This window comes from Arvicanthis niloticus, chromosome 18 (assembly GCF_011762505.2).
Source record: "Arvicanthis niloticus isolate mArvNil1 chromosome 18, mArvNil1.pat.X, whole genome shotgun sequence".
NCBI classification, from domain to species: Eukaryota; Metazoa; Chordata; class Mammalia; order Rodentia; family Muridae; genus Arvicanthis; species Arvicanthis niloticus.
In genome coordinates, this window is record NC_047675.1 from 3,850,376 (window position 1) to 3,863,812 (window position 13,437).

Here is a 13,437-nt window from a genome sequence, read left to right on the forward strand (position 1 = left end):
AATGTGACTTTTCTAGCCAAGAAACTAAGTAGACAGTGGGGAAAGTATATTCGAAGAGGTGGTGAGCACTGCCTCATGCACAACCGATTCTATGTCGGGTGTGGGGAAAGGGGCGGAAATGAACAGTACCAGGACAATAAGCAAGAAACAGTGAGAGACCATGGGTGACAGACAACAGTATGGGGGCCGCCTTGGCTTTGCTCGGCCTGATCTGCAAGCTTTGGTATTGTGAACATAGAAAAGAATCATGATACAAGTACAAAAAGGAATTAATGTGTCCATAGTAATATTCAAAATGGGAGAAAATGATGATGTTTTTCCTAACAGAGGAAGCCAGCTTATAAACGATTGTGTAATAGAATTATAGCACAATTTTATTAGTGAGTGTTTTGGCACGAGTTATTAGTGGATACTTAATTGTCTTTCAAAAAGACATTTTTGGATTAATTCATTTATATGTTAGAGTATCAGCCAGAGATTGATAGCAAACAAAAATGCTTCCTTTTAGAAGGAAGACTTGTCAGTTATACCCTAATGAAACGGTCAAATTTAGCAACAGCCTTTGAAGTGATTTAGTGGGATGATGCAGTGCTACTGTCAAAATTTAATTTAATTTTAGGGTAATCACAGGAGAATAACTAGAATGCAGATTGCTTTTAGGGGTATTCTCTCAAGGCCTGGGAGAGTTCTCAGTGAGTAAAGTGGAAGAGCCGAGTTAGGCCTCACAGCAACCACTTTAAGGCTGGGTACCTTAGTGGCCCTCTAAATGCTCAATGGTCAGGCAGTCTAGCTGCAATCACAAACTTCAGGTTTAGTGGGAGCTTTCGTCTCAGGTAGGTAGGTAGGTAGGTAGGTAGGTAGAATGGAGAATCTATAAATATGATTATTATCTGTGGCCCTCACATGTGCTCACATGGCCAAATGCACCTATACATATCTGTGTACCCCTCTACACACAAATTAAGAAAAGTTCGTATTCTACCCAAATGGTTAAACTAGTTGACGTGAACATTCTAGGTCATTGCTGCATAGCAGAATGACTGTGTAAGCTGCAAATGTAATTTAAAGTTTCAATGGCCATGTTAAAAAAAATTGTAAAATTGATTTCAAAGTTATAATTTAATATCAAATGAAGACATTATTTAAAGATGTAGCTAATTTAAGACTTGCAATTAGACTGTCTTTATCATGAATCTTAGAAACCCAGAATGTATTCAGTGTTCATAGTATATCTTAATATAAAGCAGCATAAGAGGTATGTTGTAGTTATGTGATCTTGACTATGATTATGGACAGGGTAGCTCCAGATTAGAGGTGACCTAACAGGCATATGTGATGCTCAATTAGACATGGACAGGGGAGAAAACGGGCAAAATATATCTTTGGGATAATTAGTAGATTTGAATATAGGTAGTACATTAGATAACTCTGCATAAAATGCCTGCTTAAGAAATATTTGTTACTGTATGGGTCTGAACATGCCGTTAATCCCAGCCCTTGGGAGGTGGAGGCCGTCATATATATCAATGTGAGTTCAAGACCAGCATGGTCTACATAACCAACTCAACTGTGGTTAATAAAAGGACACTGACTAAAAAAGTACATAAATAAAAATATTTTTGAGTGTGTATTATATGTCCTTGTTTTTAGGAACTACATAATGAAGTAGATATAGATAAAATATCAAATCAGAAACTAGTTTTTACTGATTCTTAAAATGAATTTATATAAATAAGTTCACACAAATGTCGGCATGGTTATTTTATTTGCTTGAAAACTAAACAAGAACACTTTATAAGATAACTATAAACCAGTATTTCTAATGATTTTAATTATACATTAATATATAATATATAATTAGGAAAATATAGAATATTGTGAAAAATTGAGTGCACATTAATCTGTAAAGTAAAACCCAACACATTTCAGAGATCTAGAATTATACAAAATCTGTTCTTTAATCTGTTCTCTAGCTGTGAAGTTATATTAGGAAACAACACAATGATAATTTAGAATTCCAGAATTTAGAAGTGAAATATTTATGGAAGGTATGGAGGATGGATTAGAGGGTGCTATGGCTGAGGGTGGGAGTCTGACTGCAGGAGCTTGTAAGATTCCAGACTGTGCATAGCAAGGGCCTGCAGGAGGCGATATCAAGTGGACAGGGTGGGCAGTATTTAATGAATAATTGTATAAGGAAGGGACTGAAAAGGGAGTGATTTGTGATGCTGTCCCAGATGGAAAGGACTGTTGTTAATTCTGAGAGAGTCATGCTGAGTGGAATGGAGATAGCTGATTACTCAAAATTGGAGCTCAAGTATTGGCGAATGCAAGATACATAAACCTGTGTGCCAAACATGCGTAAGCAGCAAATATAACCACAGTGGATCAGATCGCTGAAGCAGAGAGTTAGGAAATTGTCAAGGACAGAAAGAGTATGTGGAGGAACATCGCCAATAGCTGAAAGTGTGCAGCTTGAGAAAGACAGGTGAGAAAACATCAGAACAGAGGGTGCTGACTGGATAGGAGTTGACTCCATGTGACCGGAGACGGGAGCAGGGCGAATCCCATTGGCTCTTCTCGTGTCCTATGTACCTTCTACCTGATTTTATTGTAAATTCCACAACGGTCTTCAGGACTCCTCCACCTTCATTTCTAGCGTCCCCATCTCCTTTCTTCTAATTATCTCAATCAAATGATTTATAATTCATGCTATAAAACTGAAATCCTAAAGCTTTTTAACATTGGTTCAAAACCGAGATTTTACATAAAGAGATGGTTACAAGCTCAGATGTATTATGACTGTCGGAAGTGGCCAGGAAGCCCATTGCCCATCTTAGGGGAGGCTAATCAGATACCCCAGCAGTGTGTCATGCTTAATTGCCATCCCCTCTTTTAATTTTTTTTTACTGAATTATAGGGGTAAAAATGTCATGTATTCTGAAGTTTGAAAGTAGTCTTACATGATTTGGTTAAAAGACACTACAGAGAACTTTCACTGTCCAACTTCTGTGGGTTGTGAACAGTAAGTAATTCTGGAGACTGCTGCTCCCCTTCCTGTATAAACACAGTACTCTGTAAAAAGCCACTATGCTGGTAATTCACTATGGAGGTAATTCATAGGCCAGTTCTAGTGACTCCGTACTCCTAGAACACTATCAGAATAATATTAGCATTTTGTTATCTCCTCTAACTTAATATTCTGTGTCATAATTCATCCCAGTGCATTCAATTCTATGTCGAAATTAAGACTCCAAAGCCGTGTATATCTATATATGGTTTCCTAAATAATAGGTTTTATGATGTATGGACTATATGCCTCTGTATCTATCTATCTATATATATATATATATATATATATATATATATATATATATATGTATATATATACATATATATATATGTAAGCTGAGAAATGAAGAGTGCTTGGTAGGTAACCAACTTATTACTTTTGTCTTAAGCCTAATCCTAATAAATGAGAAGATTTTTGTTTCTGTTAATTAATGACTTGCTAACTTATTTTAAAACATCAGAACCTCCTATATAAACTAAGGTTCATGATAATAACGATAATGGTGATATGCACAGAAGTCTTTTGTATGTATGGGCATGTGCTGAGATCTGTTCATTTACAGTTTACTTCCTAGCCCTAAATTTTTGTAATTATAGAAGGTCAGAGTAACAAAGGGTAAGGAAAAAGCGTTCAAATGTGTTTTATGCGTAGCTTTGTGTTAGTAATTTTTGAATAATATAGCATCTCCTATTTAAAAAAGTCTGTAATTTGCAATTCAATTGAAAAGTACATTTTTGGAACTATAGTAGTTTACAATCAAAGTTCTTTTGTTAATTCTAGAAACAGTTAAACTGGGTAAAATAATGAACGATATTGAATCTGTGAGTAAGAGAATGGAGAAAGAGAAGGAGATGCATCTCGGGAAGTCCAGGTACTGTGGGATTATCTATCCTAGAGAATGCAGAGAGAGAGAGAGAGAGAGAGAGAGAGAGAGAGAGAGAGAGAGAGAGAGAGAGAGAGAGAGATTTTCTTCTTTGACCATTCTCTGCCCAACTGCAGTGGTTTCTCAAACCCATTAACACTCCATGCATGAGGCTAATTTATCTTTCTGCTCCAGTCCCAAAGCATAACAATTATCAAAATTTTAGTTTTCAGTTCAATTAACTTTTGAACTGGAGGATGTCTGAGTAGCTAAGCAAACCATCTGGGTTTTACAGTGCAGAAGCTCAAATCCAATTTGTATCTTTCTTGAGAAAAATGCCATATTTTATGATAATATTACATAAGTTTGGAATTTTAATAACTCCTTTGCAGCAATTATGGAGCAGAATAACTTATGATTTTTCCCTTTAAAATCTAATAATTAAAGGTTAATTTTTCAGTAACAGACGGTGAGGGTGAATCCACAGAATGTGGTTGAAATGCAATGATTTGCAACCTTGCTTCTGCTCATCAAAGTGCCTGGAGATGGGTCAGCTATGCTCCTGGATTATTCTACAGGGTCATACCATCTTCCAGATACCTTTACAAGTGTGTGTGTGTGTGTGTGTGTGTGTGTGTGTTCGTGTGCATGTGTGTTACCCTAAGGCTTTATTCAGATTAAACTTCTGACTGCCCTTAAGCACATATATTTAAGAACTTGTGCAATGTAAGATGTTCCTCAGTTAAAATGCTCTCTTGGTGGCTTATTTTACAGCAATTCATTAATACAACATGTTAAGAAAATTTCAGAATTGACTCAATGTACAAATAATGTAAATTGGAGGACGTCCTATCTTGCTTTTATAGAATACCTTGTCTTCCAAAATCTGTGTCACAAATTGTACTTAACATCAGAAGACCCTTAACTGGTGTGACCATTTTCTTTGATTAAATCTGTTACAAGTCTCAGATTTGAATGAATGGGAAACATGCACAGCTTCAAGGCAAAAAGTTTGGTTTTATTTATGATTGGGAAAGATACAAATTAGAAGAAAAATAAGTTATTATATTGAAAGATTAATTTTAAAAATGTCCCTTTTCTACCTTTGAAGTCATGGCTGTCGGAAGGCCACTTGATAAAGCAGTTACAGAGTTTAGTCTATCCAGCAAGCTTTTAATAACCAGAAAAGTTAACTGAATTCATTTAAAAATCATTCTTAGTTTATTTTATGAAGGTTGTAATCCAAGGAACATTAACAGTGATTTAGGGACAAATGAGCACTCGTTAGTGATAAATCTGAGCAAGAATAATGTCTTTCATTATGGTGTCTTTCTCAGTAGGGTTAACTGTTTCTCAGGGAATTGTTTCCTCTGCAACTGGTAGAAGATTAACATCTCCTAATGCCCCCTAGTTCCCATTTTTAAATGAAAACATGTCCTGTTTAATGACTAAGATCAACACTCTTTGAAATTAAGAGCAGGTACATGTACTCCAATGACAGCCTGGGGCACATAAAGCCAGAACTTCAATCCACTGGGGCTGCCTTGTCTTTATTTATAGCTAGTTTATGCTGGTAGGTTGTTCCTACCTCAGCTGTTAGCTTCATTTTGTTAATGCTGCTGTGTGATGGGAATGCAGAAGGACAGATAGACAAGTAAGTGCTTTGGGATACGGTGATTCAGGTTTTTTATAAACCCGTATTTCTGTAGGTTTTTTTTTTTTTTTTTCTTAAAAGAAGGCATCAGGTTGGGTCCTTTACTGAAATCCAGCTCTTCATAGAATGCAGAGAAAGCTTAGCAGAAAGCTGCTACTGACTGCTAGCAGAAAGAAAAAGTGGGAGTAGCGTATGAGTAAGATGACATAAAGCATTTTTAGGTAGATAATAAAAATGTTTACTGAAGAAAGGAAAAAATGGCTCAAAATAAGAAATATCAAAGATTTTGTAAACATGTGATGTTTTAATTCATCTACAGTTTTCTATTTTTGTTATGCAAAGAGCAAACAAAGTGGGCTGTTTCCTCATTTTTACATTTAAATTTAAGAACGTGATGTTCTTTATCTTCAAATTTTAAATTAAAGATTATCATTTATAAAACATCCTGGTCTTAGGATGGTAACGGTGGCTGTGGATACATTCAAAATGTTACTTTCCAATTGTGACAAAGCTGCACTGACCTACTTATTAGTGCTGACCGCCCTAGCTGTCAGTAATACCCAGTGCATTTGAAAGCACGGCATCTGTTTCTGCCCTTACACTCTTGGAATCCCAGGCAAGTGAGCCTGAACTTTGACCTTTGCTTTGTCATCACTGAGCTTCTTATGTTGTATTTGACAATGTAAGCTCAGGCCTTCTGATCAGTTCAATAACAGGACCATGATGAATGCCTACTGGCATTCCCTGTGCTTTTGTTCTTCACCTACCCCCCAAGTGCTAGGATTATTGGCACTCCTTTCACTGGGATGAAACACCTCTGAATTATTACTTGATGCTTTTCAATTTTGTTTTTGATTAAATATATGATTTTTATTACAATTTTTCATTAGTAGAAGATTGTTGAAAAATACCATTTTTCCTAATTTGAACATTAAATAATACTAGCCACGATTTAGATATTAGAAAGTAAACTGTTCAATACATGCATTTACCTCAAATTTGATAGGATACAAATGAATTCTAAAATTTCAAATGGAATTACCTCAGTTCTTGAGCAAATCCTTGGATATGTTCATATGCTTAACAGAAAGATGAGCTGAGTTATAAGATGAGTTAATCTTGTAAGTTATTTATTCTTTATTTAGTGCCTGCTTCATAGCTGATAGCGAGCTCTGACCAGGATTGTCATAGTCTCGTTCCCCATACATGTTGCTTTTTTTTTTTCTCTTAGAAAAACATTTTAAATACTAACACCTCTGTAATACTTACATAACACCTAGGCAGCAATTCCATCTCCAGGCATTTATACAAAACAGGTAATTGAACATGCATCGAATTGAGAATGCACAAAGATTTCTGAGCCTTTTAAAAAATAACAAAATAGTGTAAGCACCCTGAATATCTATTGAAAGACTGATAAACCATTGGTATATTCAGTCCATGCAGTACAATATTAAATAGTGGTCCAATATAACAACAAGAATCTATGTATTTTAATAAAGATGTCCACAACATAATATTAAGTGCGAAAACTACTTAGAAAGTTCATTTATATTATATATACATAAACATTGAAAAGGTATGGAATATATTATCCAGGTAATTATGTCAAATGAAGTTAGAATAAAATAGTGTATTATAATTACTTACGACTACTGCAATGACCACAAATTATGGCTCCACCTATTTCTAGTTGGGATAATCTGACCTAACTTCCATGCATTTTAGTTCCTTCCTGTATAAAATTTGTAAATTAATAGTAGCAATTCATTGTTAGGCAAATTAAATCAGATAGGACATACAAAAGGCTTAAAGAAGTCCTAGTCTATGAGAAGCTGTAAGTTTGCAATAATTGGTAAAATACTGTATTGACGGATTAGAGGAGATCTTTCCTTTCTTTTGGTTATTTACATTTTCTAAACTGTCTACATTGTCCTTGGCTTTAGATCCTACAGATGGACTTGTTTAAATCTTTACAAAGGACATTAGAAAAGCATGATTTTCTCTTAGGAAACAATAAAAAATAAACATGCTACTTACTGGCTTCTGTTAGGCGGGGCTTGCTCAGAAAGATGTTCCTGATGTTTACCCACACTCAGAACCACCGAAGTTTACTATTATTCTTATAATAATGTTATTATTCTTATAATAATGTTTACTATGTAGGGCACTAGTCCACAGCTCTAGTCCTGTTGTCAGGAGCACCTGAGACTAGCATTTAGTCTGGTACTATGAGGCATGGGGGCTTGCACTACCAAATAGGGGGCATTGAGTGACTCAAGTTGTAACACTTATGTTTTGAAAACAGAATGTTGGAGCCCTTCCATTCCCACATTGGCTTGCCGTTGCATAATCTGACCTCTTCTTTGGGACTTCTGAAGGAACTTGGTGAGTTTCACTGAACAAATGCTGGGAGTAGTAATAATTTACACTATATAAACCAAAGAGTTGGTATTGAGCAAAGTCACTTATTATTTTATTTAACAAACTATGTCAAAAGATAAAAAAGATTTGGGGGACAACTAGTGAGAACTAATTTCTGTTACTTTATTTAAACCTGAGAACTTGGATCTTTAGTGTGAATATAGAATATTGAAGGAAATTATGAAGATAAATTCTTAGGATTGAGAAGGAGTTTTCAGTAATAATTCTTTTTAAGATATTGTTTTTAAAGCATATACAATTTCTTCAAGAGAATATACACATGACACTTAAGTCTCTTAAACACAACCAGAAAGTATGGAACTTAGAGACTATTTTGAAGACTTAGTAGCAGTATTGACTTAAGGAGACTGTGTGTACTTTTTCTTCTTTGTACCTTGTTACTCAATGTTCTTAAGCTTCAGGATATTATTAAGAAAAAACTGTTTTATAGAATTTTGGTTTTAGAAAGAATTTTTATGAAAGCTAACTTATCCTTGGAGTGTTAAGGCACTGAATAAAATATTATCTCACTTCAATCTTGCCATCCTTTGTTTGGGTTATGATACAAAGCTTCCAGGATCAGGTAGGAGCTCATTTCCTAACTTCATTTCTACGAAGTTCACTTCTATATACCTAAATAGTAATTATAGTAATTACTCAAACTATTAAATGTGTAATATTTTGACTTTTATATTACCCCATAGATAACATTTTTGAAACTTTAATCAGGTAATTTGAGGCTCCAGGGTAACAAAATAATGCATGAATCTCAGTGGGGATCTGGACTTGAATATTCTAGACTAGGCTAGCAAGATGGCATACCTCTTGAAAGAACTGCTGCCAAGTGTAATGACCCAAGGCCTAGCCCTGGAAACCACATAGCAGAAGAAAAAGCTGACTCATGCAAGCTGTCCTTTGGATTCCGCACACTTGCTCTTCTATGTGTACTTTCCAAAATAAATAAAAAATTGTTTAGGATTTAGCATCTATATATAGAAGTAAATATGAGAAATCTTGACACAAAATATAGGATTTAATGAATGTAATTGTTTTTAATACAAATAATTATATTGAAATCTCCTAATGACAAAGCTGAGGCACACACTTAAGTTGTACTAATTCTGTGACCTTTAGACTTACTCAGAAGTTCCAAAGGTTGATGAAATCATTAAAATAATGTCTTCCTCATACAAATCACACATTCATCTGGAAGAGAGGCTCTTTAGCTAATTGGATTGGTCAATGATTCTTATGACTTTAACTTGAATGTGGAAACACAGTTAAATCTTATCACCCTTCTATATGTACAATAACTAGACAAAGACTCAACTTTTGCCTGTTTATGCTACAAAAAAAAAAAAAAAAAATTAGAAGACTTTGCTAACATGTTTGGTGAGAATCCCAACTACAGATCATTATGAAATTAAATGGAAAGAACAGAATTTCAGCCACCTGGGTCATACTGTTAAGATCTGCAAAACTTGCTGCAATGCAAAAATATTCTTTTAAATTATGTAAACTATGTACTAGAGGAACCATAGCTTCATGACAGCAAAGGACTCTCTGTTGTGTTGATAGCCCTTACCATGTAATTGGGATTAATATATGTTGGATGAATGAATGGGTACAAATTAAAACTAGGTTCACAAGTGAAGCAGTTGCCAAAATCTATGTGCTGCTTCATTCTAGAAAGTAGAAATACATAGGATAATTATATAAGTGCCTCCACAAATTAATTTGGGGAAATAAAATACTTCACTATTTTTTTAATGCTTACAGCAATGACTGTAAGCAGACTGAAGCAATGGTTTCATTAAATCAAGTAAATGTGTTACAATCCTATTCCTGAGAGCCAAACTCTCCAGCAAATTGTTAGTTTCATATCCCAGGTCTCTCAATGTTCATCTAATACCAGTCAGTCAATAGACTTTATTCTGAAAATATAAAAATTTCAGTAAATTGATAATTTGTGAATGCTGTAAGCTGTTGTTCTTTCTTCCTTTAAAATAAAATGTATCTTCAACATGAGTGGTTTTGTAACCAATGTTTTATCATGTGAAGTTTTGTTAAATTTTGTTTTGTTTATAGCTAAACCATTATATTTTAATTTAAATAAAAATTTCTAAACAACAACAGACAATTAAGATAGAAATGTCCAAAGGCTTGGGACCAGTGATTTATTCTGTAAAATATAATATGAAAATGTTAATTTTTTTCTAAAATAATTTATACACATTCCTTGCATTGCATTTCATCTTTGTTGAAAAATAGTATTTTAAAAATGCTTTTAATGTTCACTCTTGTGGGGACCTGGTCCTGCAGATGTCCCATGGCGGTCTCCCGGCTGGTGGCAGGGCGTGAGTGGGGAGGGGGGGATTGCCTGCCCCGGCCACTGGCGTCCACCATAGTCGCTGGCTGATCTTCTCCAGGTGTTGCCCCTGCTAGTCCGTGCTGAACTGGTCCAGGCTCGGGCCAGGCCGATAAGGAGCCAGTCTAGCTGATGGAAAGGCAACCGGGTGCTCCAGGCAGGCTCCAGGGAGAGCCGGTGGTTACAAGCGGTACAGCTCTTTGTTTAGCCGGGGAATGCGGCTAGATAGCAGAAGAGCCTAGCAGGCTGTTACAGCTCTTAAGCCGGAGGTGCCGGCTAGGTAGGAGCCCAGCGGGCTCTAAAGGGTTACAGCTCTCAAGCCGGGAAGTGCCGGCCAGGTAGCAGAGAAGGGCTGCGGCAGCGGGTCAACGACGAAAGGAAGTTCACGGACACCTGGATGGTTCTTGTGTGTGCTTTACTTCTCAATTAGGCTCCATATATACAGTTTGGGGTGGGTGAAGGTTTTAGCAACAGGTAACCTCATTGGCTTGGTCTAGGTTTTGGGGATGCCTCATATGCATGTGAGGAGAGCCTGGGGCACCATTCCTACGTGACCCGATGGTCGTAGACCTCTCAACCTCTCTGAGGGAGGGGCTGTGAAGCGGTAAAGGGCAGAAGCTGAGAGCACCAGGGGGCCAGGAACAGAGCCAAACGGCCTACCGTCCCTCAAAAGGGTCTCCGGGGTTTGAAACTCGTTCAACCAGGCACCTGGTTGTCTCTCAGCTCAGTGCCCTACAATTCCCTCTCTTTTCTTTTATAAAGGAGAGGTGTCATTGGAATAAATGTCTCCTATGTCAGAAACAGTTTGATATTGAACTAAGACCTGATTGGTGGTTACCTTTGCAATGTTACTCATCTGTTGTTTTAGAAACTGAATGAGGCAGGGTGCCAAGAGAAGCAAGGCTAGTATGGGGCCAAGGAGGGGGAGAATCCAAGCCATCAGGGGGTTTGAATACCAAGGGGCAGGGGTGTTGGGAGTATAGCGAGCCCGGAGGTTCTCCCGGAGCTCTTTGAGCATCTGTACATCTTGTTCTACCAGCCCAGATTCATTGACATAAAAGCAACATTCCTCCCCCAGCAAAACACAAGTCCCCCACTGTTCAGCAGTCAACAAGTCCAGGGCCCTCCGGTTCTGGAGAGCAACTCCTGCTAAAGAGGTTATCTGGCGTTGAAGAGATTCAAGGCTGTCTGTCGTAGAGGCCATTGCCTGGTCAAGCTTGTCCTGGAAGTCGCTGGCCAGATGCTGTGTTTGGACAAGAGCTGCTCCAGCAGTTCCAGTAGCTCCAAGTGAGACAGCAAGGCCTAGTCCAATGAGCAGAGGGATGAAGATCTCTCTCTTCTTTCGGTTTTCTCTCATCTGCAAGGCGAGCTCTTCAGGTTCATAGAGATAAACTTGAGGAACAACAATCACGGGGGCACAGGAGCCTTGAAAATGAGGGTTGATACAGGCACCTGTAGTGCCCTTGCACCAGAGCAGGGCAGGAGGGTTGACACATACTGATTTGGTAATGGTGATGTCATGAGCACATGTGAGTGGGGTTTCGAGGAGGGTCCTATAAGGCAAAGAGGCGTGGGTAGGTCAAAGAGAGGAATGTCCTGTGTTTTCCTCGTGGGCAGGGGTCCATGGAGGTCGTGAAGTGAAAAGTTAATGGGAACGGCTGTTAATAATGGTCGGGAGAGGGAGGCACAGAAAAAGCATTGGGATGAATTGGGATGGGTCGTCAGGGGAAGGAGGTCTGCTGCATATTGGATGTATTGCAGCCAGGAGAAGGGTAGCTTGTAGTTCCTCCTGAGACTGGTTTTCCTGTTGGATAATATTAGCATGAGTAAAGGCTGATTTGGGGGCAGGGACAAGTTCACGGGAGACATGTAGGTCAGCTACCGGGTGTCTGGCATAGCCATTGGGGTAAAGTTTACCCACGACTCCGATTCGCCAACGTTCATTCCATGGATCAGTGATGGAAAGCTGAAAATGAGTTTTAAGGTTGGTGAGCATGGTGCCACCGTGACTGGTGGATTCCATTCTGCAGCTCCAATATCTGCAACCTCCATATGTGGAGACCTCCTGGAGACATTCACCTGTGTTTCGGTAAGGAAAGCAGAGAAAAGGGCTGGGGATAGTGGAGATGGATTCCGGGTGTAGGGGGGATCTCAATCTTGGTTCGACATCCTTCAAGTGGGCAGTCCTGGGTTCCTATAACTTTATTGTGTCCATTATAGGTTTCCCTAGCATAGAATCTTCAATGGTAGGTGTTGGGAAGGCTAGGGGGAGGCTGGGCGGTAGCAGAGTTAGCATGAAGGATGGTGAAAACTGCCAAGAGAATGGAAGAGAGGGGGGCTTGTGGAGGGCACATGGCCTGGGCAGCTGTTATCAGGTCATGGATGTCCTTCCAGGAGATCCCGCTGCTCCTCTGGGCATGGCGACTCCTTTGCCTTCTCCTCTTCATCCTCGGTCCTTGATCTGTCAGTGAGAGGCGGGCCATCTTCTTGGTTGGCGGGTTGGTGTCGGACATTTCTGGCAGGGACCCAGATAGGCTTGGGCTGGTCCTGTGGAAAAACACAAGCAAAACCCCTCCTGGTTGTGAGGAGGGGGTCTGGTCCCTTCCAAATTCCATCCAAAGGATCTCGCCATCGTACTAGGATAGGGGGAGCTAATTTTGGTGTGTGCCAATGAAGGGAGATAGGAGGGTGTTTGGAGGTTTTGTAGATGTTGAATATGTTTAGGGTAGTCAGGGCCATCATTAATTGTACATTAGGGGGATAAGCGGTGGCTTGTTGTTTCAGGAGTTGGGCCTTTAGGGTCTGATGTGTCCTTTCTATTATTCCTTGACCCTGAGGGTTGTGCAGAATTCCCGTATGATGGGTAATTTCCCAGCGTGTACAGAAGGTTTTAAATTGAGAGCTAGTGAAGGCAGGGCCGTTATCAGTTTTTATCTGCTGAGGAGTGCCCATGATGGCAAAGGTAGAGAGCATATGGTAGATCAGCCTTTTTGAGTTTTCACCTGTCTGGGCTGTAGCCCATACGAAATGTGAGTAAGTATCTATGGTGACAAAAA

General features: G+C 38.5%; 1 protein-coding gene across 1 annotated transcript in view; it reads left to right on the forward strand.

Moving 5' to 3' along the window:
• Positions 1-13,437, forward strand: part of Iqcm (IQ motif containing M) — a 424,110-nt gene that overhangs the window by 137,991 nt on the left and 272,682 nt on the right. The window contains exons 6-7 of the mRNA XM_034522869.2: positions 3,854-3,944; positions 7,898-7,977. Of these exons, the coding sequence (XP_034378760.1) occupies positions 3,854-3,944; positions 7,898-7,977 (171 nt within the window). The remainder of the gene's footprint in view (positions 1-3,853; positions 3,945-7,897; positions 7,978-13,437) is intronic.